The sequence below is a fragment of the Hordeum vulgare genome, chromosome 4H (genome assembly GCF_904849725.1).
Source record: "Hordeum vulgare subsp. vulgare chromosome 4H, MorexV3_pseudomolecules_assembly, whole genome shotgun sequence".
In the NCBI taxonomy this organism is placed as follows: Eukaryota; Viridiplantae; Streptophyta; class Magnoliopsida; order Poales; family Poaceae; genus Hordeum; species Hordeum vulgare.
In genome coordinates this window covers 126,735,198-126,752,348 of record NC_058521.1, presented here as the reverse complement: position 1 = coordinate 126,752,348, position 17,151 = coordinate 126,735,198, and the positions used below count along the sequence as shown (strand labels likewise).

At 46.9% G+C, this 17,151-nt stretch overlaps 2 protein-coding genes across 3 annotated transcripts; one reads left to right on the top strand and one right to left on the bottom strand.

Moving 5' to 3' along the window:
- The first annotated feature begins 11,887 nt into the window (after positions 1-11,887).
- Positions 11,888-15,461, top strand: LOC123448113 (bifunctional bis(5'-adenosyl)-triphosphatase/adenylylsulfatase FHIT). Of its 2 annotated transcripts, none has more exons than XM_045124888.1 (4): positions 11,888-12,198; positions 14,417-14,563; positions 14,896-14,982; positions 15,079-15,461. In XM_045124888.1, the coding sequence occupies exons 1-4, from the start codon at positions 12,085-12,087 to the stop codon at positions 15,193-15,195; spliced, it is 465 nt and encodes a 154-aa protein (XP_044980823.1). In that variant the 5' UTR covers positions 11,888-12,084; the 3' UTR covers positions 15,196-15,461. The 2 variants fall into 2 exon arrangements, with proteins under 2 accessions (XP_044980823.1, XP_044980822.1); XM_045124887.1 differs by having other exon boundaries at positions 11,895-12,198; positions 14,884-14,982.
- Positions 15,462-15,728: 267 nt separating this feature from the next.
- Positions 15,729-16,508, bottom strand: LOC123448114. Its single transcript, XM_045124889.1, has one exon. The coding sequence runs from the start codon at positions 16,344-16,346 to the stop codon at positions 15,939-15,941; it is 408 nt and encodes a 135-aa protein (XP_044980824.1). The 5' UTR covers positions 16,347-16,508; the 3' UTR covers positions 15,729-15,938.
- Between the last annotated feature and the right edge of the window lie 643 nt (positions 16,509-17,151).

The window sequence follows — 17,151 nt, the reverse complement described above, 5'->3', positions numbered from 1 at the left end:
GGTCAAGTAGAAAGAGTGAATCAAATCCTAGAAGATATGCTCCGAGCTTGTGTTATATCGTTCGGTATGAATTGGGAGAAGTGTCTTCCATTCGCCGAATTCGCTTATAACAATAGTTACCAATCAAGTTTGGGCAAAGACCCTTTTGAAGTTCTCTATGGACGAAGATGTCGAACACCTCTTAATTGGTCAGAAACCGGAGAGAGGCAACTCTTTGGTCCGGATATGATCCAAGATGCAGAAGAGCAGGTTCGCATTATTCGTGAAAAGTTGAAAACAGCCCAGTCTCGTCAAAAGAGCCAATATGATCGTCATCATAAGGCTGTGACCTTTGAAGTTGACGAGAAGGCTTACCTTCGGGTTACACCTTTGAAGGGTACCCATCGTTTCGGTATCAAGGGCAAGTTGGCTCCTCCTTACATTGGTCCTTTTCGCATTCTTGCCAAACGAGGAGAAGTTGCCTACCAGTTGGAACTTCCTCCGCATCTTTCCAAGGTTCATGATGTTTTCCACGTCTCGCAACTCAGGCGTTGCTTTTCGGATCCTATCCGTGAAGTGGACCACGAAACGCTTGATCTACAAGATAACCTTTCATACCGAGAATACCCCGTGCGTATTCTTGATCAAGCTGAGCGTACCACTCGACGTCGAAACCTCAAGTTTCTTAAAGTTCAATGGTAAAATCATTCTGAAAAGGAGGTAACTTGGGAAAGAGAGGATCGTCTCCGACTTGAATATCCTACGTTATTCCCGACGACTTCTAAATCTCGTCAAAGGTAAAACTAATCCAGCAAGGCCGCCCGGCGTGTCGACGATCCCGATAGGAGCCGCGTATCTCGTTCTCAGGACACGACGGATAAGCACAGCGTGCAGTGGCTTGATAGAAATCTCCCGAGTTGCCCGAGGTTGGCCCCGCAAATGGCTCTAGTTTTGGACCAGCACCAACAACACTGGCCCCCCTGTATTATGTAGAATTACTCCTCGGGTAGCGCTAACTCCCTATGCATTTCAATATTATCAAGTTATTATGTTGGGCAAATGTAGTACCAATGTTGGGCCTTACCAGACCATCTTTAATCTAAAATGAATTATTAAGGGGGACCCCATAACAACCCCGATCGTGTTAGGAGCGCTCAATTATGGAACATAACACCGGTAGCCGAAACTAAGGGGGCAAAGGTGGAACAAAACACCAGGCTAGAAAGGCCGAGCCTTCCACCTTTTACCAAGTATATAGGTGCATTAAAATAGATAGCATTTAATATGGCGATATGACAAGGAACCCATGTAAACACATGGAAGCAACTGCACCTCCAACTAGCAACGCTACACAGGGTTAAGCAAGCGGTAACATAGCAATCAGTGGTTTGCTAGGTCGAACAGGTTGAAGGTTTTCATGGCATTGTTGGGAGGCTGATATTTAACATGTGGTATGTCACATCCCTAACCCTTAAGCAAGTTAGCCTTGTGCTCATGTCTTCTTTGCATTTGCATCTAAGATTTTTTCAACAAGAACAACAAAGTGGCAAAGGAAAAACTCAAAACCCTAGCCACTATTTCAAATAAAGGATTTCTCAAACTAGTTAAAATCAATGAACCCAAAATGGCCTCAAGAAATGTTCAAACTTTCTAATAAATCATGAAAGTAAATGAGCATTGGAGAAAACTATTTTCTTGACACTTTAAGCATTTTAAATTAATGCAAAAGCCCCTGGTTTCAAACTTTAAATTTGAAATCAGAAACTATAAATTTTCAAAAATGTTGAAAACTTTGGAAATGGTTGGGAATATTATAACAATATTTCAGGAGGTCTAAAATAGTTTTTTACTTTTTGTTTTGGAGCTGAAATAAATAGCAAAACAATAGTTAGCAAAAACAGAAAAACAAAAACAGAAAAAAAAATGGGAAATCCTTACGTGACGCGTGAGGAGGCCCAGCCCACCAGGGGCAGGGTCGTCTTCTTCTTCTGCCTTCTGGCAGAGGGGAGATCGACCACGGCGGCCCTCTCCACCTCCTGCTTCGTCGTGGCGAGCTCCAGAGCCTCCGTGCCAGCGCGACGACGGGGATAAGCTCCCCAGGATCTCCTCTATCCATTCCCCAGCACCGTTTTCCCTCTCCTCTCGGATCTTGCCCTCCCTCCTCCTGCCGCCATTAGAGCCGAGCTCGAACTCGAGCCACAGCACCTCTAGCCATGGGAACCCTCCTCCGAGTAGTCCGTTAGCTCCGCCTCGTCGCCCTGGTCATCTCTGCAGAAGCCGAAGCTTCCCCAAGCTCTGCATCGCCCCCAACGCCGTCGTCTTCCACCTCCGGCCGCCGGACCTCTCCCGTCGATTCGCTCCCTCCGGCGCATCCCCGAGCCCCTCAACAGCACCATCGGAACCGCCGTGAGCTCGTCTTCGTTTCCCCTCTCGCCCCACGCTCTCCCGTGCATCGTAGCCTCGTTCCCCACCAAGGCCGAGAGCTCCTCGCCGCCGGTCATGTCGTCGCCGTCGCTGTGGTGTCCGATCCACACGCTCGAGCTAGGGTTCGACCTCCTGGAGCCTCCAGGAGCGTGATGAGCCTCTCAGCCGCCCTCCCCGTGCCCTAGAGCCATCGCTCGTAGAATGCCGAGCTTCGGCCGCCGCTTTGGCTCGTCGTCGGCGCCTCTTACGGCGACCCTAGCCTCCCCTGATGCCCCTGCCAGATCGGCCACTTCGCCAGCGTGCCGTAGCTGCAAACCGCGTTCGAGTTGGTGCTGTGCAGCGCCGTTTAGGTCGCCTCCGGCGAGCCCTCCGCCGCGGGCCTGGTCGCCGGCGACCACCCTCCGGTGGGGGTCGACGTGGCAAAGCTAACCCAGCAGCTCAGGGCTTAATCACTCGCTGACAAGTGGGCCCAAGGCCAAGTCAAACCCCAATTAGGACTGGTCAGCGCGGGATTAGTCCCAGAGAGGCTGACCAGTGGGTCCCCCCTGTCAGGTTTGACCTGAACAGGTCGGCTGACCTGCTGACGTCAGTCTGATGCAATAAATAGAATTTCCAGTATAAAACTAATTCCAGGAAATTGCTAAAACTTGTAAAAATCATAGAAATTAATCTGTAACTCCAATGAAAATAATTTATATATGAAAAAGTATCAGAAAAATTCAAGGATTCTGATTATGCTATTTTCAACCATGTTTGAAAAAAGTTACAGAACCCTAAAATGTGGAATAAGGAATAATTCAATTCTTATAATTACTTTTTAAATGGAATTTGGAAAATTATTCAAATTTCATTATGAATGCAATGATCACACACTGTCCTAGTTACAAATCAGTACATTAACATGAAATCCTATGCATGCTAACATCAAGTTGATCTGAGCATCAGGTCGAATCAATTAAACCGGTAACCGTGAATACCCCGTTTGAATTGATATTCGAATGTGATTCAAATGAACTCTAAACCTAATACGTGTTGATTGTAATAACCTATCACTTTGCATTCTCATGCCATGCTCATGCATCATCTTGTTTGCATGTGATTGTTATTGAATGTTGCCATTCATTTCGGTAGGCTCCGCACCCTCGGATTCCACCGAATATCCGTCTGACGGATATCGTCCCTCCTCTGAGCAACAAGGCAAGCAACCCTTTTGATCATCCCGATAAATCCCCTATTCTTGCTCCTGCACCTATTTATTGCATTAGGATCAAATGCTTTAACTGCTTTTGCCACGTTAGTTGACCCACTTCCTTTGCATGACCTAACCTTGTCACAGTAAATAGCCGAACCTTGCAACCTAGCATACCTGATAGTTGCTTGAGCTATGATGTGCCTTATCCTGCTATGCATGCTATGCTTAGAGTTGTGTATGGTCTGTCATCTGGGAGATGAACAGAATTGTGAGGATGCGTTCGGTGAGCAAAGGTTGTGTGTTGAACATGATTTGGTAAAGGTACCGGTGAAAGGCTGTGTAGGAGTACATGGCGGGTTGTTTCATTGGAACCGTCCTTAGAAAATGAGTTCCGTGTATGTAATCCAAGACTAGATACTACCACATGCCGGGCCCTGAAATATGACCCCGCTCGGCCTATTAATCGCGTAGTACTCGGTCCAGGAGTTGCAAGTAGTTACTGGTGTTTATAGTCATGCTGGAGGCCGTGCATGGTGCTGACCTGAGAGGTGGACCATGATGCGGTAGGCAGTGGCACGGTGTACCAAGTGGCACCCGGATGGTGGGCTTGGGAACCCTGCGCACATCGTGTGAGGCCGTGGCGAAAACCTCGGCCGGACTTCCGTACGGGTTACTCTCAGATACGCGATAAACCTGGACTAGGTACTAGTGTGGTTAACGGTCGTGGCCGACTCCCTCGCTGGGCTTCCGCTTGAAGGTTGCCGAGGTGCATGACGTGCACATGGCGATAAGTGGCGATTGCGTGTGTGACGAAGTACACCCCTGCAGGGTTATGATCTATTCGAATAGCCGCGTCCGCAGATATGGACTACTTGGAGACATATGTTGTTCATAGATAACTTCAATGGCTACTCATAAAATTACCAAGATAAGCGTGAGTGTCGTGGACGGCATTTCCGTACGGAGACGGAATGATTCCACGATAGTGTAGTTGTGGTGTTAGTGGACTCGTGTGCGAGAAATCAAGTTGTCAAAATTATTTAAAAATGCAAGTTGTCTAGCCACGAGTCAAATGCTGGCTTTCTGCATGAAACCCCACAATACCTTTTGATACCTTGCATGAGTAGTTAGTTATCCTAAAGTCTTGCTGAGTACCTTCGTACTCATGTTTGCTTAATACATGTTGCAGAGGTTACTAATGACCCTAATGGAGGGTTCTTCGTAGACATCGACGACGACGAGTAGCTGGTGTCCCAGCTACGATCTGGCCCTACGTTGGATCTGTAGTATAGTCAGGCCATGTGCCTTCTAGTTGCCTTGTCTGTACTCAGACAATTTAAACTCTTCCGCTGGCTTGTAACTGAATGACTGCTATTATGGGTCGTGAGACCCTTAATGTGTAATATTATGTGTGTGGCTCTTCCGAGCCTCCTAAATAAAGCTTGTATGTTTATGGTTATGTTGTGATGCCATCGATGTATCTATACATATCGGTATGCCATGCGTACGTGTGTCGTACTTGATATGTATGGGGTTCGATTACCTAGTCGTGAACTTTAGTAGCACTCCTTACGAGGAAACGCCCCTTTGTGATCCAATTAGCCTTGGTAGTTCGCTACTGCTCCGGACACATTGGTTGACCGGCATGTGTCCTTCTTAGCTGCTGTGTCTGTCCTCTTTGGGGAAATGTCACGCGATGTAAGGAGCCCTTGTAGCTTGCTACGACTCGTCTACATTCGCTGATGAACGACACCTGCTTTGTTGGGTCATGTATGCCTGTCCTTGTGCGGTACTGCCACTTTGGTTTATGACTAGACATGTCGATCCGGGTTCTTTGACATTGGATTGCTAGCGACACCTTCGCATACGTGAGTCAAAAGACGCAAACGGTCCCTGCTAAGGTAAGGCTGCAGCCGTGGAGTTAACCGTGCGTGAGACCACAAAGGGATGCGATGTGTTACAGGCTGGATTCCTATGGCTTAGGATCGGGGTCCCGACATGGTAGGTAACGAGACATAATCGATAGAAGCGATAAAACTAGCATGGCAATGATAGTAGTGGTATCTGGGGAAATGATCATCTTGCCTGAGATCCCGCTTGGAAGAAGAATGACTCCGTGAAGCAGACAAACCGACGTAGACGAACGGGTCCTCACACCCGACACGCTTGCGGAACTCTATCGAGACGAAGCAAACAGGAAACAAGAATCAACACATGAAATTCACCACACGATGCTCAACACATATGATGCATGAGTAGCTGAATACATGCAAGTCATGACATGACCATTCACACAATCAAACACTACACATTATGTGAAGTTCAATATGCACCGAGTTTCATATTGACGAAACTCCACGTTTATTTATTTAGTTCTATCCCGATTAGATACACAATAATATTAAATGTGGTTAAACATGGCAAGAGGTGAAGCGTAATTAAACTACCTATCTAGGCATTTTAAATGAGGTCGAAAATGACATATAGCACCTCCGAGATGACCTCACATGTTAATTTACAATTCTGTCCAGATCTGAACTAACACATTTAATTAGTTGTTAAACAGCAAAACAAATAGGTTCACGTGATTCTACGCGCCATTTCAAGCAATCTACACATAAAGAACATCTCCAACGGAGCTACGGATCAAAAGATACGGACACCGCAAGATATGATGACATGAATGCAATATGTGTACAACGATGGTCACGAGCACTTCAAAACATACAACCAGCAAGGTAAAATGAAACTACACGAGATTCTAAACAAGTTTCATGTAGGACACGATCAAATTGGAGCTACGGTTCAAAAACTATGAGCAAAACAAGAAATCACTACAATCTGCCAAAATCAGCCACATAGCATCTTCTACGCCCCACAACTACGGGCTACACTACTCCGATAAACTCAAGAAAGGCATGAAACGGAAGAGGGCAAGAAGCACTACTACAAACAACTAACAACAACTAGCATGGCAGCAAGGAACACTAGGAAAAGAAGTCACAAAATGGCTTCCCACACACTATTTCAGACTTAGTGAAAATTACACTTCATGAAAGTGCAGTTTTCGATCTGAAGCCATATTGACAGCAGCAAAACCTATAGCTACAGGACTCCAAATGGCATGAAAATTCACAGCATGCTATAGAAACACAAGGGCTACAACTAACTCCATTGGACCAACCTCAAAAGAGCTACAAATCACAAGATACAAGCAAGACAAGACAGCAACAAAATATAACAGATTCCAGACTTAGAAATATTTCAGCACCTCCAAATCAACACTATTTCTAGCAACTTGAGGGCAATCAAACCACACCTAAACATGCATTTCTATTGCAACCAGACATACCAGGGGCTAGTCTAAACACCCAAGAACAATTCCCTAGTTGACAACTTAATCAAACGGAGCACGGAATAAATCCTACGAATTAAACAAAAGGGCATCACGGCAAAATATCGCGCGAACTAACTTACTCAAAAGCTAAAACTAACTTCACAGAAAAATCCAATGGATTTTTCTACCCCGATAACATATAAAATATGTGGGGTTGCGCAACAAAATAATGCCACACGAAAATGCGGGAAAAATAACCTATACTCGGGAAAATAAACTACCGGCAATCCCTACGCGCAAAAATAACAATGACCACTCTAAATTACATAAAAAATGGTACCTAAAACATGGACATTTCATCTACGGTATACGGGCTATTTGAACACGCGCGGAAAAATAACACGGACCAAGACAATATAAACAGCACACATATCTAGGCATTCGGCACGCAAAACTACATCAAACAAAAATGCAAGTTGTAAATTCGTAATCTACGCGAAATTCTACACGAGATACATATCTAAATCTTCGCGATCCGACTTACGGTTAGTAAACTACGGGCGTTTTAATATCGTCAATTTTCTGGAATTTAATTAATTCCGAAAATAACCTAAATTAACTAACCGAGCCGAAATCATTTCTAAAGGCTACATAGGGGCTCACCTCGGGCCGGCCTGGAGGGAGGAGGAGCTGGGCCGGCGGAGTTCCTGGGCCGCGGGAGAGGCGAGGCGGTGGGCCGCCTGACCAGCGGCGGAGCTGGGCCGCGGTTGGCGCCCGGTACTGGGCCTGCTCGACGCGGTGGCTGGAGGCCGAGGAGCTGCACGCGACGGGCTCGTCGTTCCTCCCGTCGGGCGAGGCCAGGGACCTGGCGGCACTGCAGGAGGACTCGCGAGGCTAGCGGGACGCAGGAGACTGGATCCTGTGGGGGCTCGCCGGATTCGGGCGGATCTGGCCCCCGGGAAGCCGTTCCTGCAGCGAACAGAGCTTGGGCGACGTCGAGGACTCCGATGCAGGGTCGCTGCTCGCTGGAGCTGGCAGCGGGGCTGCGTACGGCGGAATGCAGCGGGGCGATGAGGCTGGGAGGCAAGGGCTCGGCCAGCGGGGAAGAAGGGGCCAGGCGGCGCGGCCATGGCAGGCAGGGGCGGCGCGGCGAGGCACGCACTGCGGCAGGAACCATGGAGGCGCTGGAGCAGGGCCTTGGGAGCTGAGGAGCTCGGGCAGGAGGAGTATTTCGGGCATGGGTGTGTCTGGGCCGTTGGATCTTTGATCCGACGGTCCAGATCGCTCAGATCGAATCTGAGGATTAGTTGGAGAAGGTGGAGGCTAGGGTTTGCACGAATTTCGAGGAGAGAGGGGGTTGGCTGCCTAAAAAATAGGAGGGGGTCTATTTATAGGCAAATGGGGGTTCTAGGTTTAGCGAAATTTCGTTCCGGATCCAACCGTGCGGTCGGATTCGGACGATTCCGAACGCGGGTACGGGTACACGTCCGTGTAGAGGGGATATCCGGAGATGAGAGGGGAAACGGGCGGCACGGCAAGAATTTTTAGAACACCGATGACCGTTCGACGGTAGACCGAATACGGTGCCTCTACGATCGACCGTTCGGGTACCAGACGGTCTCCGATCGCGACGAAATTCGACAGGTGGCCTGGCTATAACTAATCACGACCGCATGCCAAGTTTCACCTTGATTAGAGAAAGTTTTACGCACACTTCTAAAACAGGGTTTTGACGATGCCGCGGGCGCGTGCGTGTGCGGTCGGTCTCAGAGCGGACAACGACGCGAACCGGCAACTAACAACGGACGAAAGTTTGAAAACTGGCGGCACGGAGATGCCGATGCAATGCAGATGATGCGCATGATGCGATGATGATGCGACAAAACAAAAAAAGACACACGACGAAAACGGAAAGAAGGGGGAATCTTCTGGAACGTCGGCATCGGGCTGTCACACCTTGTCCTGGCGGGTTGCGATCTGTCCCGCGCGTTTGCGGGCTGTTAAACAAGCGGGTTGGATTAAGGTTGGGCGGGGGTGCGACCCTGGCGCCTCCGCTCGTACACCGCTTTCGACCCAACTCGCCGGCGCTCAAGTCGCCACGCCTCCAGCTTTAGACGTTCCTCCTCCTCGTCCATCTGGGCTCGTTGATCCGTCATCCGGGTCTTCTCCGCATCGATCTGGCGTTGTATCTAGGCCATCTCTTCATGGAGTTTAGCTAATTCGGCGTTAACCTTCGCCTGATTGTCAGCCGTCACAACCACCTCCATGAGTTTTGCCATCTCTACCATCAGATCTGACATAGCCTGAGCTGGAGTTTTGCCTGATCTGTTGGCTCCATTGGCGTTTGCGGCGCTTGGCTGATCCTGAGCCGCCGTAGCCCCTGCCATATAGATGGCGATCTGGTGGGAGCGCTCCTGTGGTTCTTCAGAAATCACCGCCTCAGGGAAACCGCTCAGCCTTCCCTCGTGGAGAGGGCAGATTGAATCGGTGTCTCCAATCGATGACTCACCATCGGAATTGACAGGGGTGTCTCCGTCAGCTTTCGGCTCCTCTAGGAGGGTGACTCCTTGCGTGAAGCCGACGAAGGCACGACTTCGTCTGAGCTGACGCGCGGCGGGTTGGGCGAGCCAAGCCGGCTCGACGATGTCGGCGCAGATGTCCGGCTCGGGAACCGGCGTTCCAACCTTGCCGATGAAGACGTGGATCTTGCCGAAGGGGACCCGGTACCCGGATTCGATCGATTCGGCCTCGGGACCCCAGCCCGAGTTGTCGATTTAGTACTTTCCGCGGCGGCTCTGCGTCATAAGGCCGTCCGCATAGCTCCCGAACCCTGGAAGGGCTCCCTTTGAGAACTCAACTTCACCGTGCGCAGGCCCCATGGTGGGCGCCAACTGTCGTGGTTTTGTCATCGCAGATGTCCTCGTGAAATGACTTAGTGATGAGGCCATTGCAGCTATGTGGCGACTCAAAGGGATTGACTGGGAAATGTGAGGCAAGTTTACCCAGGTTCGGCCCCTCAGATTGAGGTAAAAGCCTACGTCCTGCTTTGTGTATATTGATGTGGGAATCGATTACAAGGTTGCGGATTCGCATGACCTACCTCTCTATTGATGTTAACTTAACCCTATCTGCCCTAGAGACTCGCCTTTATATACAGGTCGAGGCTCTAGGTCTTACAAGAGCCCAACTCTCATTACAATCAGTAAGCTGGTTTATCTCTAACTTGCTTTGTCTCCCACGCAAGGAAACTTCTGGTGTCTTTTTCCTTACATGGACTGCAAGTCGCCTTTGTTGAGTCTTGGGCCAACCGTCTCATCGGACGCCTTCTGCTTCTTTAATAACGGCCCATCTTGACCATAGGGATAGAGCCGCCATTATCTTGACCCGGCCCACAGGGCGGGTCTTACAACAGGATAATATCCCCAACACAAAGCACTTCTAGTTTTATTCCCGCCAAATAGTTGCATACTTGTTCTAGGTAAAGTAAGCATTAGTATGCGTAGAGTTGTATCGATGGTAATAATTCTACCTTTAGTTCCTCGTTAGATTCGACACTCTTACTTATCAAAAAGGCTACAAACGATCCTCTACATTTGTGGGTTATCAATAGCGTCGACGGGGTAGGGGGACAACCTTTGTTTTTGCGACTCGGGGGGGCGCAATTTACTAGGGGCGTATAAGGTGTCTCTTCGGTCCATTTTTTCGGCGCAAAATTGTAAACTGACGGTTATTTTGTAGTTCAACGCAATATAAGGGGTTTGCTACAGATGTTCTTATCCCTCGCGTCAACACATGTAGTTGTAATTGTGATTTCATTTGTATGACTAAATGACCGATAAAAGCTAAAAGAGCTTAAATATAGCAAATGAGCCCTGAAATGTGCTAGAAAATCAAACCTAGCGTACAATGGTGATTGCCCGTCGTGGGAGTAATTTCAAGGCGAAGCGATGAAGTCACCGTCGATTGGAGTTCGAATTGCCATGTCTCCTTTCGAAAACTATGATTCTTCTTGTGAGATGCTCTGGTTTTCAAGGAGCGGTCATCACACATGTGCCAAACTTTACCAAAAAATTATACGGTGTCTTGAGATCACGCCACGGTGAATCACCGACTTCTGTGATTTGGGGAGTCCATTTGCATTTCTTGCAATTAGTGCACCAACAAGCACTACGCTGGTGCGCGCATCTCGTAACCGAAACGTTTGAAAATTCTTTCAATACCTTGTGCAATGAATGAAAACACGCAAAATGACACATAAATGATTTTATAGAGCATTCTTTACCAACATCCACATGTAGCTATAGTTGATATTTGATTTATATGCACTAAATGCATAACAAATACAAAAAAAACTTAAAAATAGCAAACGAGTCCCGAAATGCATGAGAAAATTAATACTAGGGTATAATGATGATTGTGTATCGTGAAAAAAAATTCAAGGCGAAATGGTGAGATCATGTCTTCATTTCAAACAAATTTATGGTTTTTGTGCACACAGATTCATAGATGCAATCGTTTGCACATGCTTTCCGCGGGGCGACCGATGTTCTCTTTTTACCCTTTTTACTGAAGCTGCCAACACCCCCATTGTCCGCCCCCGTTTCACTCAACAGTCTCATATTATATCCAAAATCCATCATCAGCTCTCCTCACCCCCAGATCCACACCAGAATCCTTTTCGACGTCGTCATGCTGAACCCAACCGTATACCCTCTCTCCGGCGTCAATCCTACCTTCACTGTCGTTCCGAACAAACGGTTGCCCGCGCCTTACCGTCTTCATTTGCTGGCCAGCCGCCCTCAAACATATCAATCATGTTGTGTGTGAGCTTATGCGTTTCTGCAAATTAATTTTATACGATCCCGCAATTAAAAAATCAGGAACATATAGATACGGGGTCTGTTAGAGACGCTGTTAACGGGACCAGGAGGGACGGGTCCGACCGCTAGTGATTTCTGCACGAAATCAGTCGGTCGACGCTTTCGGGTTGGGGGACGAACTTCACAAAAAGCTGTCTCCAAGTCGCTGTTTTCGCTATCTGCAGGCAGCTTGAGCTCTCCGCCCTCTCCCCAGTCGCCCCGCCGCCGCGGCCTCCTTGCTGCCTGCGTCCGCTTTCGTCCTCCGTCTCCTCCTCGTCTTCCCCGCTCCGAGGATGGAGGAGCCGCCGCGGTACAAGTTCGGGCCGTATAAGATCGACGCGAGGGAGGTCTTCCACGCCACGCCCCTCTCGTACGCCATGGTCAACCTCCGCCCCCTCCTCCCTGGTAATCTCGGCGCCTTCTTCGCCCCTTTCCCCTGCCTCGCCTCTTGTGAGCATGCGACACATTCTTAGAAAATTTAATGCCAGTCTGCGGCTCCTGACCTAGAATCACGGTAGGTATATATCTCGATGATGAATCGCATGTGGGCATGCGACACATGCTTAGAAAAATTAGCCCGCCCTTGCGGATGCAGCTGATGACACATAAGATTTGTTTAGACCAGATGATAGATAAGAAATTCACTCTTCAGACCATTATGGAAATAATTTAAACACACTGGACCGTGTTAACTATTGATAGACAGATTAGATCCCAATTTCGTTTATTTCGGGAAGTTATGCCCAGCTTCGAGAATGGAGATCTTCTGCTGTGCTTTAGCTTCAACGTTAACCTGGGAGAAATAAGTAGGCGAACGGGTTTCATTCTTTTATTTGCCAGCTTCAACGTTAACCTGGGAGAAATATGTCTAAGTACTACTCTGCAGTCAAGCTTTTTTATTTGCTTAAGAGAATGCCATGCTTCCCTCCCACACTTCATTTGCCAAAAGACAAGGAAAAACACCATCGAGCTGGAGTGGCTTGTTTTGTTTTATCCGTACATGGTTCCTAGACCCCATCTTCTTGATCCTGCAATGCATGATTTCCTTTATAGTTCTTAGCTACCCATTTATGCCATCCTATGTACTCCCTCTGTCCCGAAATGCAAGACATTTTTTGATACTATGGTAGTATAAAAACACGTCTTACATTTCGGGGCGGAGGGAGTAGTTCTTAGACATATAAGCCGTTTAAATTATCTGTTTGAACAAATCACCATGTTCATGAACGGTCGATTTATTTTTGTTTCCATTTTCTACAACAGCTATTTGTAATTTTAGATTTGTATCTTTTGTACTTCTGGCTGCTATTTTGTATTTACCTATGTCAATCTTACTCTGCAGGTCATATCCTTTGATTTGGCAAAGACGATATTTAGACTTTATGAGAATGCTAATGAGGACATGCCTGGATGGGGTCTCCTCGTTTTGTCATACCATCAATAACTTTGATTCACTTGCTTGTTTATTATGCCTACTAAAACTCATGGATACAGTCCAGACACTTCCAACAGAAAAGGATGACTGATTCCTTTTTAAGAATATATTGTATGCATATTTTCCTAGTCTTTTGCATTGATATGTAAATAGAATCCAGATATCAAGGATGTCGATGCTAGAATTTGGTTTCATGTGAGTGGCTTATAAAAAGTGGTTGACACAACTGCCATTAATAATTCTTTAGAAATAATAATATTAAATGTCATGTCATGCAATTAATTGATCTTCATCTTCTTATGAAAATATCGCAGAATTTTATGCAGCAGTTAGTTCAAGTGGGCAACCTATTCATACTAATATACTCCCTCCGTCCGGTGAAAAGTGTACATATAGGACATTTTAGGACAAATTATGAAGTGGAGTAAAAAATGCATTGGAAAGGTGCAAGCCCCCTTCTCTCGATCTCTTTAATTACCCAACCCCCAGTGAGCTAAGAGGGTGCTTGGATCCAAGGGAATTATTTTAGTCTGACTAAAAATAGTCTCTTTAAGAGGCCAAAGTTCCAAGCACCCCTGACTAAAGAGGGGCTAAAATTGAGACTAATTTTTTTTTTAGTCAGGGGTACCCCTACTAAAATGTGGATTAGTCCTCTCTCTCCTCATTTAACTCCTCTCCCTTAACACAGTCGAGTTCTGGATTGGAGGGTTTGGAGGATAATAAATGCTCATTAACTTGATTTTAGTCTCTTTAGTATTTGGATCCAAGCATGGGTGAGGCTAGCAAGTTTTAGTCCCACTACTTTTAGTCATGGGACTAAAACGTATCCAAGCACCCTCTAAGTGCATGTACAATTAAGGAGACTATGTGTAGAATGAATTGGTCTTGTTTACCGTGTGATGAGAGAGAAGCATTTTTTTCTACTTTAAAGTGCATTGGGAAGGTAAAAGTACACTCTTTTGTGGATAAATTTTAAAGCCAAACGTAGACTCTTCACCGGAGGGAGGGAGTATGCACTTATGGTATATAACTTTTACTTGAGGTAGTACCTCATTGGCTTTAGTTTTTGTCATGTTGTTCAGCTGTTCACAACCTTTATCATTTGGAGTTCAGCATCTATTACGGTTTAAAGTTTCATATGATGAGAACACATGTTTTATTGTATATATCATTTTCCTTAACAATACACACATGTCCTTGTGTGCCCCAAGCGCGAGGTGAAACGATTTGCTGATCTAAGTTCTGATGAGACTGGTGATTTGTGGGTAATTGCAAAGGAAGTTGGTGCAAAGCTCGAGCAGTACCACAAAGCTTCCTCCATCACATTCGCGATTCAGGTGAAGTCTATATCTATTTCGTGAATAACTCAGTATCCAAATTTTATTTAGTTGGTGTGTACCTTATTGATTTTCTGTTGTGGTACACTGTACACAACAAAATAGAATGGGTTAGCCTTTGATTACACCATGCACCCCGTAGACAACAAAGTTAAATTTGATAGACATATAATGTTAGACTCGAAGTTTGCTAGTTGCTCTCGAATCATTCACTCTGGTTTTGCCTTTGGTTACTGTGTTTACCTTTACCTTACAAAGTTACAATAATCGATGGCGGAAGAAGGAGGGCTTGCTGAATTACATCTATTTGTACTTGTCAGGATGGTCCTCAGGCTGGCCAAACAGTTGCCCATGTACACATCCACGTCATCCCCAGGAAGAAAGGAGATTTTGAGAAGAACGATGAAATATATGATGCGGTACATGACGTTGGTGTTCTGTTGATATTATTGTCCCATCTGGTTTTATTTTCTTGTTGATTTTCACGTAAAGCTTGCCATTTTGCTTTGTAACAGATTGAGGTGAAAGAGAAGGAAATGAAGGAGAAGCTTGACCTAGACGTCGAAAGAAAAGATAGAAGCATGGAAGAAATGGCTCATGAGGCCACCGAGTACCGCGCTCTTTTCTTCTAGCCAGACAAATGTATCTCTGATGAACTCTCTAATTTTCTGCCACTCTTGCCTAAAACTAGCCTTACGATTGTTTGTCCTTGATTGCGCGGTGTGGTTCGTATTGTCCACGGACCTGGCAGCACCAGTCCAAATCTGATGTAGTGATATTGCAAGACCGCTTGTTCATCGCGCTGGTTATTCTTCGTTGCGTGACTACCGAACTTATTTTCTTGTTCCCCACTGATCTTCCTTTTGGAAAGGGGAGGAAAGGAAAAGATTTGAGCTTATTGGCATTTGGTTGATGGAGATGTGGTGCATATGTTCTGCCACTTGGCGTCAAATGACAAATGCACAATTATTGTTGGCACCTAAGTACAGTCATAGTCAGTGCATTTTTTTTTTCTTGGGTGCGTGCAAGAGTCAGTGCTTTGGAAAGTGAAGGTTAGGTACTTGTACCTGTCTATCTTGCGATGCTTTCCACAGAGTCAGCACGGGAATTTTTGCTTCGGCAGAAAAGGCAGGTGAAATGAGTCAAACACGACAGCTGCCAACCCTCAACGAACGAGTAAAAATATATATTTCGACAGTGCTCAAAAGAATTGAAATGGGTACAAGGAAATGAAAAATAAATCGTGAGATGTAACCTTTTTCCATCCAAATTGAAGTAAAAATAATAGTATGTCAAAAACAGCTAGCAGGTGATCATTCACGACTCACGAGGCCGGTCATTAGCTGAACGGCGGTCGGCAGCGACGGGGATCGCCCTAGGTGGTGGTGCAGTTGCTGCCGGCGCCGCAGCCGCATGTGCGGGGGGAGAAGGCGCAGACGCCGAAGGGCTTGCCGGGGACGTTGCAGTCGATGGCGTAGCAACACCGCGTGTCCACGCATGAGCTGCTCGAGCTGGCGCTGCTGCTGCTCCCTGCCGCCGCCGCGCAGCACCGGCACCCCATGCACAGCTGGAACGGCTCGTACCTTCCTCCGCCGCCCGGCGCCTCGTCCCCGGCGGCGGCTACCGTCGCGGCCGGGAGCGCCACCGATCGGTACACCACGGCGCGCACCGGCACGTACCCCGCCGGCGCCGGCGATGGACGCGACGTCGCGCCTCTGGCAGCTTGGATGATGACTAGGACCAGGAGGAATATGAGAGAGTTGGACGGCGCGTTGTGCGCCATGCTTGCCTTGGGCTTGGGGAGGATGGAACTACAGAAGAAGAGGCAATTAAGCAAGCTGCACCCCTTTTGAGGTTAGACAAGGGGACAATGGGTTTGGCAGGAATGGACAGCAACTCCTCATGTATAACGAGATCATTTCGGCTAGTTATAGGGTAATGTTATTCAGCGAACATTCACTGGGTGTACATGGTAAAACGAACATTTTTCGTGGTAGTTTATGTGTTTCAAACATGGCAATTCTTTAAAACGAACACGACAATTCTCACAGCAAAATCCTCTCCTTGCCATCAGTTTTCATGTGTTTTTGAAGAAATTGGCACATACTTCCAAAGAATTCCATAAAAAAAACATTCGCAATTGTTATGCCCCACAGTGAGCGTTCAATAGCTTTTGGGTCCCATATTATGTGTTGGAAAATAAAAATAAAGCACACGGAGTTAACACCTAGAAACAAAAACACCGAGAGGTGGTACCAAGGCAAGGCGGTCTCCACTGCTTCAACACCTCGCAAAATTTGACAAAAAAAAGAACTCATCCCTCACATCACCGTAGTGTAGTATGAGAATGAGCACCTTTTTTTCTTCAACCGGGCTCATACCCCTTTCTATTAATTGCTTAACGGAAATACACCGGTCTCAGTTATATCCGAGAAGCTAACAATAAAAAATGGAACTGAAAGGGAAGAGTGAGTTGGAGCATCAATAGGAACCCCACTGTGAACGATTCTAAAACAAACCATCCACTCTGAGGCGAAAACCTATTGACACTACTACGTGGCCTCAAAAGCTTTAACGACATCATCTAG